This window comes from Fusarium oxysporum, chromosome 8, assembly GCF_000149955.1.
Source record: "Fusarium oxysporum f. sp. lycopersici 4287 chromosome 8, whole genome shotgun sequence".
Taxonomy (NCBI): domain Eukaryota; kingdom Fungi; phylum Ascomycota; class Sordariomycetes; order Hypocreales; family Nectriaceae; genus Fusarium; species Fusarium oxysporum.
Genome location: NC_030993.1, coordinates 3183618 through 3201583, shown reverse-complemented (window position 1 = coordinate 3201583; position 17966 = coordinate 3183618). Strand labels below are relative to the sequence as shown.

The 17966-nt window shown below is 49.2% G+C and overlaps 6 protein-coding genes across 13 annotated transcripts; 4 read left to right on the top strand and 2 right to left on the bottom strand.

The window, feature by feature from the left end:
- Nucleotides 1-117: 117 nt before the first annotated feature.
- On the top strand, nucleotides 118-2385 carry FOXG_03660 (uncharacterized protein). The gene is made up of 2 exons (XM_018381481.1): nucleotides 118-609; nucleotides 662-2385. Exons 1-2 carry the CDS (start codon nucleotides 475-477, stop codon nucleotides 2081-2083), a joined length of 1557 nt encoding a protein of 518 aa, XP_018237992.1. The 5' UTR covers nucleotides 118-474; the 3' UTR covers nucleotides 2084-2385.
- Nucleotides 2386-3089: 704 nt separating this feature from the next.
- FOXG_03659 (uncharacterized protein) lies at nucleotides 3090-6202 on the top strand. Of its 8 annotated transcripts, none has more exons than XM_018381474.1 (5): nucleotides 3090-3709; nucleotides 3806-3888; nucleotides 3964-3996; nucleotides 4055-4429; nucleotides 4482-6202. In XM_018381474.1, the coding sequence occupies exons 1-5, from the start codon at nucleotides 3634-3636 to the stop codon at nucleotides 5412-5414; spliced, it is 1500 nt and encodes a 499-aa protein (XP_018237985.1). In that variant the 5' UTR covers nucleotides 3090-3633; the 3' UTR covers nucleotides 5415-6202. The 8 variants fall into 8 exon arrangements, with proteins under 8 accessions (XP_018237985.1, XP_018237984.1, XP_018237991.1 ...); XM_018381473.1 differs by having other exon boundaries at nucleotides 4479-6202; XM_018381480.1 differs by having other exon boundaries at nucleotides 3806-3996.
- Nucleotides 6203-7975: 1773 nt separating this feature from the next.
- FOXG_03658 (uncharacterized protein) lies at nucleotides 7976-11672 on the top strand. Its single transcript, XM_018381472.1, has 3 exons — nucleotides 7976-9347; nucleotides 9410-9663; nucleotides 9719-11672. Exons 1-3 carry the CDS (start codon nucleotides 9150-9152, stop codon nucleotides 10920-10922), a joined length of 1656 nt encoding a protein of 551 aa, XP_018237983.1. The 5' UTR covers nucleotides 7976-9149; the 3' UTR covers nucleotides 10923-11672.
- A 116-nt stretch (nucleotides 11673-11788) lies between these two features.
- Nucleotides 11789-13492, top strand: FOXG_18623 (uncharacterized protein). The gene has a single exon (XM_018398761.1). It carries the CDS (start codon nucleotides 11806-11808, stop codon nucleotides 12199-12201), a length of 396 nt encoding a protein of 131 aa, XP_018237982.1. The 5' UTR covers nucleotides 11789-11805; the 3' UTR covers nucleotides 12202-13492.
- Nucleotides 12273-14707, bottom strand: FOXG_18622 (uncharacterized protein). The gene has a single exon (XM_018398760.1). It carries the CDS (start codon nucleotides 13554-13556, stop codon nucleotides 13221-13223), a length of 336 nt encoding a protein of 111 aa, XP_018237981.1. The 5' UTR covers nucleotides 13557-14707; the 3' UTR covers nucleotides 12273-13220.
- A 21-nt stretch (nucleotides 14708-14728) lies between these two features.
- On the bottom strand, nucleotides 14729-15943 carry FOXG_03657 (uncharacterized protein; the record flags this gene model as incomplete). Its single annotated transcript, XM_018381471.1, has 3 exons — nucleotides 14729-15225; nucleotides 15707-15820; nucleotides 15918-15943. The coding sequence occupies 3 exons, from the start codon at nucleotides 15941-15943 to the stop codon at nucleotides 14874-14876; spliced, it is 492 nt and encodes a 163-aa protein (XP_018237980.1). The 3' UTR covers nucleotides 14729-14873.
- Nucleotides 15944-17966: the final 2023 nt, after the last annotated feature.

Genomic DNA, 17966 nt, shown 5'->3' with positions numbered 1-17966 from the left:
TTCCCAAGACACCAATAATATCATTGTCCCGAAGAATAGCCCACCCCAAAATGGGTTTAATCTGACTTTTGATAAGCAAGCCCGCCCACTTTAGCTCTGACGCGCTTGATGCCATCATTCGTCAACCTCATCTTTAGCTCTCTTCTTTCGATATCACATACAAGAGACACTTCAATAAAGTCCAATTCAAACTTCTTTTTATCTCTGTTTGTCTGAAGCTTTTAATCTTCCTACACACTCTTTTATTCATTTATATACAGCGAAGCCGGAATCTTCCATCCACTTATTTACGAATGCTCAATGTATTGGATCTTATAAAACCGTGGGGTTACACCACAAGCGAAACGTAGACCGCATTCACTCTTCGTTCCCGCACATTTGAACTCGGTTTCTTTCCCCTCTTCTTGCTATTCACCTGACATACATTCTTCGAACCCTGCAAAAAGAGCAGTGTGGATGATATAGGTTGACAAAATGGCTGAAGGCGATATGGACTTGGGACAACTGTCCACTACTCAGCAGGAGGCTCTTGATCAATATACACAAGTGACCAACCAAGAGATCAGCGAAGCTATTCCGCTTCTCCGACGCTCCGAATGGAATGTTCAGGTATCAAACTCGCTCCTTTGCTCCTTTCCATGCTTCTAACGATGCATCATAGATTGCAATCGCCAAGTTCTTCGACGGCGAAGTTGCAGACCCAGTAGCTGCAGCACAACAAGAAATACCCCGAGCGACAGCGCGGCACGAAAACCTACAAGAGAGCCTTTTTGATGAGGCAATTCGTGCCCCTCGAGCTTCACCACGACAGCGCACCGATCTAGCTCCAAGAATCGTGCCTCAGAACCCTGTCACAAATCGAACACCATGGTTGCTGGGTCTGCTCCTCACACCCTTTAGCTTAGGCTGGAGAGCTGCCTCGACTCTATTTCGGACTTTGATCTATGCGCTGTCTTTCTTGCCCGCCTCGATTCGGCCACGGGCTGTTACGAGCAGAATCTCGACAGGCTTCAGAGGCACCAATGGTCGCCGACCTCTCATGCCTCGAGACACCGCCTCGAGATTCAAGCGAGAGTTCGAAGAGGAGTATGGAGAGAACGAATTGCCCTTTTTCGAGGGCGGTGTCGCTCAGGCGCATGATCAAGCCAAGAAGGACCTCAAGTTTATGCTTGTGGTATTGATGTCGCCTGAGCACGATGATACCGAGTCTTTCGTAAAAGAGACTTTACTAGCACCAGAAGTGGTGAACTTCATAAAAGATCCTTCCAACAACATAATTCTGTGGGGCGGAAACGTCCTGGATTCCGAGGCATATCAGGTGGCTCAGGAGTATATCTGCACCAAGTTTCCCTTCTCGGCATTGGTTTGCCTTACACCGAAGGAGGGCAGTACACGAATGGGGATCGTCAAGCGACTAGTTGGACCCATGCCTCCCTCCACTTACCTATCAGAGCTTCGAGCAGCTATCGAGAAGTACGGTGCAGATCTCGATGGAGTACGCGCAGAGCGAACAGCCCAGGAAGTAACGAGAAATCTACGAACTGAGCAAGACTCGGCCTACGAACGGTCGCTAGCTATTGACCGAGAACGCGCACGCCAGAAGAGAGAAGCAGCAGCGGCCGCAGCAGCAGCAGAGAAGCGCGCGCAGGAAGAAGCAGAGGCAGCAAAGAGACTCGAAGAAAAGCGCGAGCAATGGATTGCTTGGAGAGCTACAACTATTGTGCCCGAGCCACCAACCAGCGATAAGAGCGTGGTACGAGTTGCACTCAAGATGCCCGAGGAATCGGGTATCGGCCGAATTGTGCGGCGGTTCCCCCAAGATGCCTCCCTGGAGGACCTGTATGCCTTTGTGGAGTGCTACAGTGTTCTCAAAGAGGAGGGTGCAGCGGGTGCTGAGAAGCCGGGGGAGTACGAGCACGAATACAAGTTCCGAATCGCCTCCATTCTCCCCAGAACGGTGTACGAGCCTAGCACAACAGTGACGATGGGGGAGAAGATTGGACGGTCAGGAAATCTGATTGTGGAGGACATATCACCGGATTCGGAAGATGAGTCGGACGACGAGGGTGATGACGAAGACTAGGAGGCGGAGGGTGGTCAGTCAGTAGCTAGCGCCAAGAGGTCATGACCAGCGATCGTCTGTTATGGAGACTTTTCATGGCGGTCAAGAGCTGTACTGTTATATAATGAAGAATAGACACGACTTTGACTACAAGAGGGTGTCGTGGGAGCATGTGCTGGAGGTCTGGGTGACAGGAAACGGTGTCGCTTATCAGATGCTCGCTTGTAGGCTACATCAGCGCAAAGAAAACTGCCGACAGGTTTGAGCGTCTGTCGGACTTATACAACCTGAAGTCCGCAGCAATTTAACGAATACAGCGAGACCCCTGCCAACCTCATGGTGTATGCGATCTCTGAGTGTCAGATTCTTAGACAAGCATGATCTTAGTAGATGAAGCTTACGTAGTTCAAGCTTATAACTTGACACATTCTACCACTCACTCTTAACGGCGTCTACTGTATGTTAAAGGGTGCACTATAACAGTCTCTCCAGCTTTCAAACTTCGGGCCGCGTGTTTGAGATCTAGAAGAACGGCTACCACTGTGGAGATAGCGCGGATCTTCGCCTTTTAGATGAACACTCCGCATATTGAAATGCCACGCGTTCTTGTTTGTCCGTCTCTTTCTTAAACGGATGTACGTTAGTGAGAAGAGGTCCAGCACATTTCATGACAAAGCCCAGAGTGAAGCCAAGACACGATGCCAATGCTAATGCTAAGGGTAGTGCCAATGTCATGTGTTACGGCGGCGATGGAGAGGGGTTGATTGCGTAGGGTGATGAGGCTGTGCAACGGCGGCCGCTTTACAGTTGGGTTAAGGTAGTTATATTTGTTGATAATTAGGCCATTGTCTAGAGCTTTATGTTTATTTGATGCGTGTGTTGATATCTTCTCTTTCCTCGCGTCTCAGCTTTTTTGCCTATCGCAGGGGATGGGCCTGAGGCCTTGAGGGCAGGTATCAGAAGAGAGCCATACCGGGGCCTGTTTGTAAGTCCTTAGGAAAGAAAACATGAGGTACCAAGTTAAATAACCTTTAACAACTCCGAACTTTGAATATCGACGAGACCAAACAAGAAAGGAACGAGTACAGTTACAGTTACAGAAGAGTTACGGGTAAACAGCAAATCACTGGACAATCAGTGTTTACTTGTTGCTTTGTCATCATCTATTATACTACAGCACTCGAATCAAAAGCAACTTTGTCCTCAACTTCAAACCAGTCCAAAAGGATCAATACCCTTGCTACTCCCAGACAACGGCGCCAATCATTCGACGCTCGCTCCAACATCGTCAGCTCCGAGAGGCAGAAACGTACCAAGACCAACCAACATCACCGTTCGCTTCTAAAACCGTGATAGTAATTGCATTGGATCCTCGGCGCCTTCCCATTTGAGCCTTAATTTCCCTAGATCTTCAACTTTTCGAGTCACAACTTGACCTCAACAACTTTGTTATTCCTCATCAACCAAACACCGCTATAACTCTAGGCATCATCTCGCCTCCTGTTCGAAGAAACCCCCCGATTCCTCCACCCCTAGAGTCGCCCGCTGTGGCGCGAGCTTCCAACACAGCCATGAAGTCCATGAAGGGTCTTGGTATGAGCAAGGTGCTCGGTAGCATCAGAAGAAAAGCCAGCAATGTCTCCAATCGTACGTGTTCTCATGCGCGCTGCCTTGCGATCAACCTCTTTGGTTTCGGGCAGCCCAAAATAAACACAGCACACGTCCAGAGCTGACAATTCATAGGAGCATCTGACGGACCCTCCGGAACTTCACCTTCAGGCACGACACCAGCCGGAACACCCGAGGCTACAGCTCACAACAGCGTGGTATGTCCCTATATTATCGCGCATCCTGCGAAACCGTCCGTGTCGTCCGTCTGGCCATCGCTGACCAGAGCCTAGAAAGCATTTTGTGAGTCTGGAGGAAAGTCCAAGGTACGTTTTACAGTCGCCCCCTCACATGTCATGCCTCAGCTAATCTCGTGCGAAACAGCAAGATGAAGTTCTCTTTCTACCTCCCATCGTCGATGCCGCCGAATCCTCCCCAGCCGCTGCCGCAGAATGCGCGCGCCTGATCCGCAAGTACCTGTCCAAAGAATACTTTTCAAAGCCATCATGGCAGTACAACGCAATCATGCTCTTGCGCATCTTGACCGACAACCCCGGCGCGACTTTTACGCGGAACCTAGACCAAAAGTTCGTCGATACTGCGCGAGGACTCCTCAAGGCTGTACGAGACCCCAGCGTGCGCCAGATCCTTATGGAAACACTCGATGATTTCCAGCACACCAAGGCGTACGACGAAAACTTGACTTTGCTCACTTCAATGTGGCAAAAGGAGAAGGAACAAGCTTATAAGAACTTTGGTGTATGTGCACATGATTCGGGTTGGGACCTTTCATACTAATGAGCTGCAGCAGGGACCGCAGCAACCCATGATGTCGCCAGGCGGTTATAACACCCCTCCTCCAAACCCACACTCGCAGAATTATTTTGCGAGACACCACACGAACAAGCGCTTGCCTGACCCTATTGAGCTGGCCAGCCGACTCGAAGAAGCCCGAACATCAGCTAAGCTCCTGGAGCAGGTTGTCATGAATACGCCTCCCGGCGAGATTCTCGACAACGAGCTTATCAAGGAGTTTGCTGATCGATGCTCAAGCGCATCCCGCAGTATCCAAGGCTACATGACGTCCGAGAATCCCACTCCTGATAACGACACGATGGAGAATCTCATCGACACCAATGAGCAGCTGCAAACTGCGCTCAACCAGCACAAGCGAGCTGTCCTGAGTGCCCGAAAACAATTGGGTTTGAACGAACGATCCGACTCACAGTCGCCCAGTTTGACCCCTCAAATTCAGCCTCAGCAGCAGTCAGAGTCTCAACCTGAGACCAACGGCAACAATCACTACTTCAACAACGGATCTGGGTCAGGTTCCGGCAAGGGTAAAGAGACGCATTCTTACCCACCACCTCCAGGTCCTCCACACCAAACTGGTGAGGGAAGTTCGAACCGACCCTACGAAGAGTCCGCCGAGAACCCCTTTGCAGACCCTCAGCCAGGCAATTCTTCCTCGGTCCAACCACCATCCAACACAGCGACTCAGTACTCCGAACATGAACGCCTTGCATACGAGCCCTTCCATCCTGGCTTCAAACCCACGGAAAGCTATCTGGGCCGACAAGACAGCGCCATTGGTAAGGTCCACATGCACGGCGCTGGAGCTTCAACACCATCAGCCCAGCCGCCCGCACAGCAACGACTCGACGAAGTCTCCGACGACGATGACATCTACGATGCGCCAAGTGGACCACCACCCAAGAGCAAGGAGCCTATATACCGGTACTAGAGGCGATGTTAGGAATGGAGAAATGCGCACGATGATTGCTGTCTATAATCCAAGCGCCGCAGTTTACTGGAATTACTAGAATGTGCTGCGTTGCTTCAGCTTGAGATGTCAACGGCCTGGGTCGAGTAACCCCAAATTTGTGAGGGATAGACTCTTTTGGAAAGGTGGAATTGTGTTTCTGGATCGACATTCTTGTGTTATCGTCCATGCATGAAATAGGTTGGCGCGGCGAAAGGGCAGATTCCCATAGCGTTCTTTACTTGTTGTACCTATCGTATCGTTAATTGCGTTAAGGCAAGGGCATCAATACCCGTTCTCAGCCCTTAGGACGACTTGTTCTTGATCCTATGTCTCGGTCAGTGTTTGAAGTTGAGGTGGAGTTTATCACCTTCCCTCGTCAGGTTCCAATATGATATGTATTTGAGAGCTGTCGCTATTAGGACGACAAAGAGACAGGACATGTTTCAACCCGAAGCATCTCCGAGATCGAAAAGGTCGCGGTACCCAAAGGTCAATTCGCAAATTCAAGAGGTATCCAATCGTGCTACGTTCCCTTCAGCCGGTTCGGAGTTGGTTATAGCAAAGTGTGGTTACTTTCACGAACGCTGCGTGGCCCATGATCCACCAGGTCGGAGCCTTGGAACCTGCTGACATCAAGTATCGACGTCGGACAGACAGAGCTAGAGTCATGCATGCCTGTTTAGGGTTCACTGCAGATGCAAATCTCAGGTTTATGGTCTCGAGTCTCGGACTCGACAGCGTGGCTAAGGTATCTCTTGCTTGTTGTTGATGAACAGTAACACAAACATAACCGAGACATGAGAGACAACAGACAACGGTTGTTCATCCACACTGGTTCGTAGTCCTATGTGGAAACACATTGAAACAGCGCGATGCAACGTAAAATAGTGAAACCGTTGAGAGCGCGCATCTTGAAGCACTGAATCTCGGTACCTAGGCGTAAAAACCCCAGGATCGCTGACTGGGAACCTGAAAGGATTCTATGATTGCCGTTCCGGGCACTGCGACTAATCAGTCGATGTAACCATAAGCAGCGTTTACCGAGCCAGTCGCATTTTACGACGACCTGACCACAATCACCCCATGTGAAAGCCCATTCTCAATTGCTCCCAATTATCTGCAAAAGGCAGTTGGCATATTTACGATGTGACAATATGCATTGCCCGTCACTATCATCACTGCGTGAATGTCGAGAAGGTCAAGACCGTTGTCATCAGATCATGTCGGCTATCCTTGACAAGAACTGGAGGGGAAATGGATGAGAAGTCGTTGGGTTGCACTGCAGGTAGCAGGCTCCGTTGACTTGATTTCGAAGATACAGATGACGCCGTACATGGCTATCGAGGAAGCATGGACGGAATCTTTGACATTCTTGTTCCACTGCATCACCGTCTAGTTTGGGCCTGGTCTGCCCCGCCTTCTGAAGACACACGAGATGTAGGAACATAACGTTGCTGCGATGTAATATTGAAGTTGCAGCTGGAAGCTGATGAGACGTGCAAGGATACTCGGAAAGTGGATGCACCGAAATGGATTCGAGATTGACAACTCCCGGTGGATGAAGAACGATCGTAAAGCAGACCTCAGGAGATTACCAAACAAATCCAGGGATAAGATGCGACAGGTCAGTTGTAGAGATGTTGAAATGAAGTTTGGGCCTTAACAGACTGGGGGCTGTTATAAGTAAACGGGAAAGCTCACCATAAAAAGCAATCACTTGTCAAAACCCATGCTTCCTTCCAGAAAGCACAGCAACAAATCTTAATTGCAAGGAAGGCACCAACCATGCCGACACAGGATCCGGAAGGAAGCAAGGACTGCTGGGTAAACAATACCTTACATGGGAAGGTCTCACATGACAGCTGCCATTTTCCGTTGAAGAGCTAGGCAAGCAAATTTCATACTCAAACCGACAACTTGCATTGCATTTGACGGCATGCTTGAAGCTGATATCACCACAGCGGCCGGGATCTAGGGTCGATGAGCCGCCAACAAGCCAAGCCATTGGGATCCATCGCTAAATCCAAGAAAGGAAATGCTTGCTTCGACGTTAAATCAACCTATAGCGTTGGAGTCAAGGCCAACAAAGCCTCGAGCACAACACGATATCTCAAGCGACAACAAATCTTCATGTGCCTTTTCCTGCTAGTGCACTCGAGCCACCCAATGCAACGAGGTTAACATTGACAGTCGAACAAGGATCTCGGAAGAATGCGATTGAATGCTCAAGTTTCTTTTCTCCCCGCTGCGCGCCGCACCGTGGTCTGGGGCGTTTCAACATCTGCGATTGGTTCCAGACATTGAAACCGTGAGGGGCCACCGTTCCCTTCAATTGGGTCCATTTCCCGATTCGGGGAACTCTTGCGAGAATATATCAGACCTTGACTTTTACTTCTCTGTACGACAATGGAAGCGGGAGGTGCCCGCACACGGCATCAATGTCACAGGCCATTCTATTCGATGGCTTGCGGTCTCCTATTTACTGCGATGAAGCTTGTTCTCTTATGGATAGAACCACATGGCTTGTTGCGTACGCAATCTTGCTCCGTTTCTCGTGTGTTTCTCCCGCCTCGGCACGACTCGATTCATCACAAGATACGGCATTATGTTCAACTTATTTCTTAAGCTGAGTCCCCGCCCAACGGCCGAGGTCGTTGGCATGGCTATCCTGGTTCAAAGACGCTCTTTGGACGTGATGATGCATCAAAGTTTCCCAAATTCTGATCGGCATTGGTCATCTCTTCTTATTCTTCTCATAGAGACAACACCTCATGCGTAGCATCGCAAGAATCTCCTCCCTGTTCTGTACCTGATGTCGTTTTACACACCATGTCTCTGCTCTCTGTCCACTATTCGTCCCGTCTCCTTAGCTTCCTGTTCAAAGCCATAACGGCGACAATAGTTGGCTTTGGCTTTAGCTCCATGCCTGCCTCTCATCTGTCACCTCCCGAACCTGGACTAGAATCCTTGTTTCTTCTTCGTCCACACTTCGCATCTGTCTACCTTTCTTTGCTTTCTTAGCCTCTCCACACAAGGGAACCCCGATCTTAATCGCTTCGGCGGCTCAGCCATCTCCACACATCCCTCCTGGTCTCTCCGCTTTTAGTTTGACTCTTTGGTCACTCAGTTGTCTCGAGATAGTCCGAGCTTCTGGCATTTGTCTGGCGTTTTCTTTCTTTCTGTGACATGACCATCACCATCTCTCGTTCACTTCCTAGTTAGGCACCTGTTGACTATTCTCAACATTCTCTCACCGACAATGTATCTCGCTCATACATGGCTCTCCTGCTCCTTGCTTGGGCAAAGGACATGTCCATACATAATCCTGGTGGATATCATTCCATCCCTCCCGCCTTTACTCTCATATCCTGGCAATTAACCCTGCTATGGTTCCGTCTTGCTGGAACCGCTCTGCTTTGATGGACCATGATTCCATGTCGAGCGAGGATTGCTGTGCCTACGTTGATTCCCAACCCGCATGAGGCTTGCCCGTCTTCCATCCTTCGTTACTTTCGCCTCAACTAGTCTAGTGTCATCAAACAAAAAAGTAGAGTTTACGCCCGGCGGTCATTGCCGGGCATCATCTTAGCTGGCCGACTTATACATAGTCGAAGCAGCGTCCTGCCCATCAGTTCTTGTTATTCACAAATCCGAAACGATTTCTCCTTGCCAACATATTCTTTGGCCCATCCGCTCGGAGCCTGGCATCTTACCATGCTATCTATTACCGAGCTACTGGTTCCCGCACCCTCTATCACGCTATCGTACTCTGTACCACCAGCTCGGCCCTGCCTTTCACCCAGGTCATCGGAATCCGCTTATTGCATGGACACTTCGCACAAGGCTCCGACTTTGCCAGTTCTATCTTTGAATCACCTTAGCTCGGAACTTCTGGCTCTTGTGTTCGAACAGGTATATCACAACACTACAAACAATTTTACCAGAAGTATCTAATACTAAAAGCTACTTTTTAGCTTCGTGAGATAGACTCACCAACACTCACGTCTGTGCGTCTAGTCTCTAAGAGGTTCGATGCCATAGCTGCACCGATCGCCTACCGATTCCTGACCTTGAACGAATCTCTCGTCGCACCAGATGCTGAACAACGCTATCCTAATGTCTCTCGACACATCTCGCATCTCACAAATCATGTCACAATACGAAGCAACTTGGATCCCACAAGAATTACCGAAATATTATCTTGTATCAAGCGATTAAAGTCGGTTCGGTACTGGCACCCAATCTCGATTTCCTCGTTCTCTTGCTGATAGGTTCGACAACAGATGGCAATACATAGATGGCGACATTCCTGCAGAGGGCCTGTGGTCACCCTCGGAGCTCCGTCGCCTGCATAATTGCAACTCGAATAGCACCCAACTATACATCGAGGACCTCCCCCTGCGACGAGACTACAATGGTAATCCGTTGGACACTTTTACGAGATCGATTCCCTCAGAGCTGTTGGCGTCATTGAAGCTTGCCAATCCGATGCCGGTCCTGTCAACGAGGCTCAACTCGTTAAAGCAGCTTCTGGTCCAATCTCGACAGCTAAAAGTATTACGCTATGAAGATCGAGGTCAAGGCACGTGCTTCAGATTCTCTCCTGGAGAACGAATGCCGCCCATCGTCGACTTGATGCTACGGTCATACGACTGGAGCCATACAGCTGAGGATGTTCAGAAACATTGGGATTTCTCCAAAATACAGTCGCTCGAGTTGATTTCTGTGCCCATCTTCAACTTTCTTCGCTCAGTGCCTTTCCGAGACTTCTCCGCGTTGCATACACTCCATGTGGAAGACTACAGTGCCCATCTGTCTGACAAGAGAGAAGATGCCACTATTGGGTTGAATTTGTTGGTGAAAGATCATATTGAGGCACTCGAGGTCTTGAACATCACTTGCCATACCCGATTGTTCCAGCTTGATTCTATTGCGGCACATCGAAAGTCGCTACAGGTGCTACGACTGAGGGACCACGTTGGCTTCTCAGAAGATGACCAGAAATGCCCAACCCTGGCACCCGTTGATTTAGCTCAATTGGGTCAACGGTTGAAGTTTGTTCACACTCTTGAACTTGACCTAGACACCAGACTATGCGATCCTACTACCTTTCTCAGGGCAATATGTGTCTTCCCAGCTGTGCACACGCTGACCTTACACGTCCAGACCATAATCCACCCTCTAGAACAGGTGTCTCCAGGAATCGACCGTGATCGAGAGGCTGCGATGCAAACCTTCAAACTACTTGTGCAGGAGAAGGAGAGACTCAGCTCATATACGCCTTGGAAGCGTATCGTGCTCAATGTCGGAGGTTGGAAGCGAGTCATGGTGCGACGGCTGGGTGATGTATGGCGAAGAAGGAACGAGATGGGCATTTACGCGGAAAGATGCTTTGTCTATGAACGAGATGCCCGCGACGGAAATGTCACAGTACGCGAAGAGGTCTGCGTTGAGAACACAAGTCGGGGAGGAAGCCCAAGCCCTTGATGGTATCACCATGACGGCAGCGAAACTACCCATCGATGCTCTCACCGAAACGCCATCCACGTTGCAACACCTCGCTACCAGTTAAACATACACATGCACATCGGCAAGGACATTATATTAGAAGAAGCATCACATCAACATGCGTCTATTAGGCCAGACGCCTGGAAATATAACGAAGAAACGACTTGATGAGCATAACACATAAACATAATATACTTATTACATACTTCGCCCATATTTCGAGTTTCACTCCCCAACCCATGTCCTATTCTCTATCATTCGAGTCTACACGCTTTACGCTACCTCAATGGCAACCAGCCTTTGCCTGAAGTCACTGAAACTGACGCATAAATCTCAATAATATCCCCAAGTTCCTCTCTGAGCACGCAACAGATCATACAGACACTCTGGTGGTCAGAGTCCATGTGTCACTTATCAATATTCTCTTTCGCATCTTCAGACATGTGTCCTACTCCCTGCCCTCAAGCAGCATGGGCACCTATCGCACAGTAATCTGAGACGCTCTGAGTTGCAAGCAGAGATTACAAGTTTATCGTGCATCGAGGGCTGCCACTTTATTCTGCTCCTCCAATACCACCGCCTCAAACAGTGTTTCAAGCAGAGGACTTACGCCAGCCTTGAGGACATGATAGCTCAAATGATGGTCAAACAAGACTCAAATAACATGTTAATTGAGCTCCGACCTGTCGAGAGACCTTCATTTAGTGAGGTCCGAATTCAGCACAGAGCCCTTTCCTTCTTTAGCGCCAGCTACCATCTGTCATCTGTAATATTGCCTTACTAGCTCATGACCAGCGTTTACGCGGCATTAAGCATGATACCAATATATACAGTTATCTGTAACATACAATGAAACAGGCCAATGTTTCTTGATGTATACACTCGATTTCATGTCTCGGAAGACATCTTTCTTGTGTTTAGTTACCCCCAGAGACAGTCGATACCTTTTCAATCCTTAAGGCCCTCTGGGCATCTTTCACCATTCAGCCATTCAGCAGGCGTCGAACGTAACCGCGAGCGAAGAGACAGGTACCGGAGTACCATTCACCCGGAGGTCGTTCAAGGGAAAGAGGCTTCACTTTCAGCCGTGAGGCCCACCGAGTTCAAAGCATGTCGGCAGCCCCTCAGCACACCGGACTATTATATCCCTTGCAGTGTTCGCACAGCAAATGTCACGCATCCACAAGATAAGAAACCTTCGTCACTAGTCACGAGATCGTGTCAGATAGTTACAGCGGGCTGTGTAGTCTTCAACTGAAGTTCATCGGCTCCCTTTCGCACTATCGATTCGATCTTGTCATCGATGCTTCATGACTGGATAACCAATACTTCCCTATCTTAGACAGAGTATATTACATTGTCGGGAACGTCGCGAATCTCCATCTCGGTCGAGACCTTCACGGGAGAGTTGACCAAGCTATTCAAGAGCGACACGCCACCGGTATGCCCATGAATCGGGTTATCCGACAGACTCAAATAGATCAAGAGGCTATTACTAGGTTACTGATGAGTTAATGACTCACTACGAGCCTTATGGTCTGTAAGGGAGTCGGCTCTCTTGACTCGTTTCTATTTTGAGGGTCTTTTCGGGCCCATCGTATCCAGCCCAGCCACGGGGAGGCTGAACGGCCAAACCCGAAGCCAAAGCGATAATCACTTTAGCTTGCATTGATGCGGGAACTTGAAGGACACGCCCAATAGGTTCATCCACCTTGGGTCTCGATCTTGACAACAGTGGAATCGCAACACCAAGCCCATAGACGGTCTCTCTAGAGCCAAAGTTAAGTGCACCCTTGCTCCATCCCATCTTGCATGACGCCCTAAAAGCCACCCCTGTCATATGTTGGTTCCATCCCTTCTTTACCCGCGCGGGCCTTCCCGTCCCTTCTCTTCAGCCAACAAACCCCATCATGACATGTCGTGATACCTCATGGGTCCAGATACCAAAATCCCTCAACTTTACCTAGCCACCAAACTCGTTAAAAGAAGACGGACTCTGGCCGGTTTCTCATTGAAGTGAAAAGCGCCAGACGTCTTCTTTTCCCCTCACACAGTGTGGAGCGTGCTGTTGTGTCTCCGGGTCTCCGGCCCGGCCGCATTAGTCCTCTTAAGGCGACGAGTATCGCCCAAGCGAGACGTACGAAAGTGGAAACCAGAATAGCTGTAGACATGGGCAATGAATCGAGAGAAAGGTGAGCTCCAAGGTCCAGTATCAGCAACCGATGCGCTGGGCCGGTGAAAACAAGTTAAAGGGCACCAAATGGTTGATCTGAGGCCCTAAAGGGAATTTGGCCGACGGGCGGGGAGCAAGGAACGAGTCAGAAGAATCAAACAAAGATATAGAGGCTTTTGGTCGACATAAGCTTGTCGACGATGATAAACAGTAGAGTGTCCAACGAAGGGGGCCATATAACAATCAGCTTTGCTGAAGGTGCCTGTAGGTTGCTTGTCTCGATCAGAGTTCGCATATTGCATAACGACAGCCAGTATTAAAAGTCCATTGATGAAGCATATTAGCCGTGATAGCACTGCTAACAAGAAAGGCCAGCTGCAAGTATGGGGTCCGTGCTTATCAAAGTACTGTTGCATGGCTTGCATCAACAGTGAAACCATCGAGAGTTTTCAGACCATCTTGCCCTTGACCAGCTTCAACTACGAACATATGCAGCAGCAGCTTAGTAATGTCCAGTAATCTCTGCAAGGCATGATCTCCTGGAGCTGATGGCAGGGTGCAACTCAGGACTTTTGTCTGCAAGCATATCATGCCTAAACCAGACCAAGACAGCGAGCCGACAACCACGACCAATTCAACACTTGTTGACTTCTCTTTAAAATCGTGTAGATACAGATAGTAGGAGACTATTCGGAATAACCAAAATGTAGTGACTCTTCATGCATTACTCAATGCAGGGGAACGCCAACCAAAGTCTGGTACTGGTTACAGATTATAGCCCCTGGTCTTTCCAGCTAATATCCGACTGGAAATAACACGAGCTACAACCCAGCAAGAACAACATAACTAGGCAGCATTGCATTTCTCAGATCGTGGCTGGAACACTGTTTCTTTCTTCCCCTTTATTCTATTGTATAATCGTTCGCCGCCGAGTCGGTCTCTTGGATCGAGCCTGGGTTTGGTTTATCAAACAGTCGAATAGCCTGACTGCCAAAGCCAAAACTGTCTGGCCCCTTGAACAAGTCAAGCAGAAGTGAGCTGCCCGCTGGTTATAGGACAGTCCATTCCTCGAGGAAGGACTTGGACTTGATGGGTCCTATCGTTACTGTACGGCGATGGAGTTCTGGTCAGCAGAAGTCTGAAAGATGGTAGCAATGGAAACCCAATTGTTCTTGTTTCGATGTCCAGTTTGGACTTGATCATCGTCGCCGAATGGCCAAGCCTGATCAAGCACTTGTATCGCATCTTGTCGAGGCAACTTGTCATATTTTGACCAAGCTGACAACAAAGTGTCAACTTGCTGATTCTTGCTCCGAGACAAAGGAAGTCCTAGGTTGGCGGTTCCAGGTGCAAACACTCTTGCCTTGATTCCCAAGCTGGAAGAATCAAGTAGGTCACGCGGAGATCAGGAAAGTCCTCTCCCTCGTCTCGGTCCTCTTGCCTGAGAAGACCCTTCCCGGTTCCAGACAGTTGGATATCCATAAACGTCAAGACCAGCCCGTGGCGTCAGAGTGGTTCCAGACGAAGCAGAATCCAACGTCCGGGCGCGGGCCTTGGATCCCTTTACCGCCCCTTCATCTCCACAACATCTCTGCTGATATGATCCTTCTTCGTCCGGATATAGAAAGAAGAGGGCCCCTATTCGTCTCGTGATGGAGGACGGCATCGCCGGAGTTGCTGATAGGGCGAGTATTCGGTGGTGGTCATGGAAACAGAAATCAATGGCCCAGAACGGAGTTTGCCGTGGGGTTCATCTTTCAGCTACACTTGTGCTGCTGTTTGCCTCTTCCAAGTTTGCCAAGATAACAGAAGCAGTAGAGTTCGATCCTTCCCGTTGTAATATGGAACCGTCCGTTATCCCGTGACGTCCCGTTGTCCGGAAGCGGGAAGTCAAGATCGGTAAACTCCTTCCCCTCTCCATCGCCATCGCCATCGCCATCACCATCACCATCACCATCGCCGAACTCAAAAGGCAGGCAGGCAGAGTCACGACTACCTACGATATCGGGGGGTTCTTCAGCTCCCGCCCGTTTGGGTCGCCGTGGCCGTTCACGGAACCTCCGAAGCCATTCCCGTGCGCATCCGGATCCTTTCGTTCTCGGTCTCGGTCTGGAAAGAAAAGAAAAAGAAAAAGAAAAGGACGTCATTTGCATTCCAGTGCCTCTCGACCGCTCTTTACGAAGATTCGTTTTCGGCCAGATCTCGTCCTCCACGTAGTACAGAAACGTCCGCATGCGCCTCTTTCTCTCTCCGCCCCCGGGTCCCGACGAGCTGGGAGGAATACGCGAGCTGGGAGGCGATCCGGGTTTCCTGGTTCGCGCGGGGGGCAAAGTTGCAGTGTGGACAGCTGAAAATGCAGAGTCTTTTTCTCTTCTGCTTTAACTCTATGCGTGGAAGAAGCTTAAACCGAGTTTGGTTTTCCCAGTCCAGAGTGTCGGGTATGGGCGTGTACGAAGTAGAGTTGTTGATCAGCTTTCGTTAGTGGTGACGAGGCAAAAACACCAAAGGGAGGTTATCGTCAGGCAGAGCCGCAACTGGCAAATTCCGCCTGCTGTAGCTGTAGCTCCGAGGTAGTATTTCCATACCTTACCCAGCTGAAAGCCACTTCTCTGAGAGACAAGAGATATTACCATGTCTCTTGATGTGCATTCCTGTTGCTGTAGACAACCCTGCAACATCTTCATCACGATCTTGTCCCGAGTGCCTGATGATCAACGTAGATTGATGTCTAAGACATGATACTCGTATTGCGACCAAATGCATTTCTTGATCTCCCTCCATTCTTCAGTGTCTCAAAGAACCGTCTCGTTCCGTCGGGACGGTCCATGGCGGTTTTGATCCACCGCAATCTCGTGGTTTGGCATGTATAGATAGCTTCATCTCTTGAACCCCCTTTTTTATGTCTCTGATTGTATTTTTCGAGGCCACCCGCATTCCTTTGCGTGCATGCATGCATTTCAAGAATGGATGTTTGTTTTTACATTGGCATTTCAGCGACATGCCTGTTACTTTCTACTACATCAGTTCATGATTTAGATTACGGAGATTTAGTTCATGTCTGAGTCAAATGCCGCACAATCTGCCTGCCCTTTTGATTATCACAATCCTTTCGCTGTAGACAAATAGACCCATCATTGACTCTGAAACTTCGACACGACTTGAGACACAGAAACCTTATCAACATCAACTCGGCGAATACTTTTTTCAAGACGACATTCCCCAGCTTTTAGGGGAGTTTCTTTAGGGTGCCATAAACCCTATGACGGCAAACTCTACAGAAATAGCCTCATCAATCACGTTTTGACAGCGGCAGGCAACGTCTGGTCTGCCTTATCACAACAACTTGATCACATTACAGTCAGTAGACATAAACCTTGCCGTGTCAGAACTCATGTCTCGGTGGCAATGGATAGTCCAAGTCGAGTCGAGTCAAGCCCAAGTCAGCTCAGCAAGGATTTACAGCACCAGCATCAGCTCTAGACTCTCTTACTGCTTGATCTTTACTGTTTGCATTACCAATATCTTGCCTCCCCGCTTTCTATGTTTTATTAGTCTCTCGCAGTCACAATCACAATCACAATCATATCACCAACGGCTTGCGAGGCTTCTCTTCTTCGAGACTAAGACAGACAATGACTTACACGCCCCCCTTTTTGGTACATACATCTACAGTCTACGGCTATTCCCTTGGCCGAACTCGCTTGACTCATTTCCACTTTTGCTCCCTTCTTTTCCAGCTCCTACGTACGTCCACGTCCAGTCAGCCTTTTCTTGGGACTACGCCTAAGGGCCAAGCACAGTCCAAGCAAAACCTTGCCGCCTCATCAGATCACCGCTTCTCAGTCTGTCAGTCAGTCAGTCAGTCACTCACACGCCCCTCAAGTTTGTCCCCCTCTTGATCGCGGTGTCGGTCAATGGCCCCCCCTCCCCCTTGCTTAGCTACAGTGTCTATTCTATCCCCTATTCATGTCCAGATCCTGATCCTGATCCGTCCGTATCCCTAACCGTATGCATGCTCTTTCGGCAAGCCCTGCCCTGACCCTAATCCCCTGCCGTTGGAGAGCATTTCCAGTAAGTGCCTACTTAGGCAGAGAACGTTGCGAACCGGGTCCCTGGAATTGTGATGCACCACGGCAGAAGGGATGTCATTACTACCCCTGGCTCTACCCACTGTAATATCAATCTTTCGATATTAGAGAAAGGCGAAAATGCCGCGTTTATTCAGCAAGACTGCGAACACCATGTCATCTGTATCGATTTATGGGCATCATCAATTTGATTGACAAGATGAATGTTTCGTTTTATTCTTAGACGCGTTTGAGCTTAGACTTTTCAATATCAAGTAGAGTGACGTAGATTAGTAGTCCACCGCTCGGACCATTGTAAACCAGTGTCACGGCTATAATCGTCCGCTAATCTATCGAGTTTACGGCTCGTACCTGAGGCGAGAGTCTGATCTCGTCTCGTCTCGTCTCGTGGCTCTTAGTCCCTCTGTAGACTCGTAGAGTGCCTGGTGGTGCAGGGACAGGCTCGTGTTGCTAGCAGAACAGTTACATCACCAACAAACAAAACTTCAGAGCTCAGACCAACAAATCAATTACAGAATCCAGCCAAGAATCTACTGCAATTGCCCATGTCTTGCTGACCACATCAGCCAAAGGTCATGTGCTTTTCCCGACCTCACAGGTAGTGAACTGAGAGTGCTCAGACCAACATTCCATATAGAAGCCCTTATTTTTCAAACACAAGAAAAAGGATTGACAGGGGATGTCCTGGTTGAGAGGGTATGGGGCGGTGGGAATAGTCCGATGGAGGGAGGGGGGAAATAGGTAGTGCCTCTCAATATTTCT

Bases quoted from the DNA above. Each gene is read 5' to 3' on its own strand.
- FOXG_18623 (XM_018398761.1), top strand. From the start codon at position 11,806: ATGTTTCTTGATGTATACACTCGATTTCATGTCTCGGAAGACATCTTT.
- FOXG_03659 (XM_018381473.1), top strand. From the start codon at position 3,634: ATGAAGTCCATGAAGGGTCTTGGTATGAGCAAGGTGCTCGGTAGCATC. The intron at 3,710-3,805 runs GTACGTGTTCTC...GACAATTCATAG, and splicing joins AGCCAGCAATGTCTCCAATC to GAGCATCTGACGGACCCTCC. The intron at 3,997-4,054 runs GTACGTTTTACA...CGTGCGAAACAG, and splicing joins AGTCTGGAGGAAAGTCCAAG to CAAGATGAAGTTCTCTTTCT.
- FOXG_03660 (XM_018381481.1), top strand. From the start codon at position 475: ATGGCTGAAGGCGATATGGACTTGGGACAACTGTCCACTACTCAGCAG. The intron at 610-661 runs GTATCAAACTCG...GATGCATCATAG, and splicing joins GCTCCGAATGGAATGTTCAG to ATTGCAATCGCCAAGTTCTT.
- FOXG_03658 (XM_018381472.1), top strand. From the start codon at position 9,150: ATGCTATCTATTACCGAGCTACTGGTTCCCGCACCCTCTATCACGCTA. The intron at 9,348-9,409 runs GTATATCACAAC...GCTACTTTTTAG, and splicing joins TGGCTCTTGTGTTCGAACAG to CTTCGTGAGATAGACTCACC. The intron at 9,664-9,718 runs GTACTGGCACCC...GTTCGACAACAG, and splicing joins AAGCGATTAAAGTCGGTTCG to ATGGCAATACATAGATGGCG.
- FOXG_18622 (XM_018398760.1), bottom strand. From the start codon at position 13,556: ATGGTTTCACTGTTGATGCAAGCCATGCAACAGTACTTTGATAAGCAC.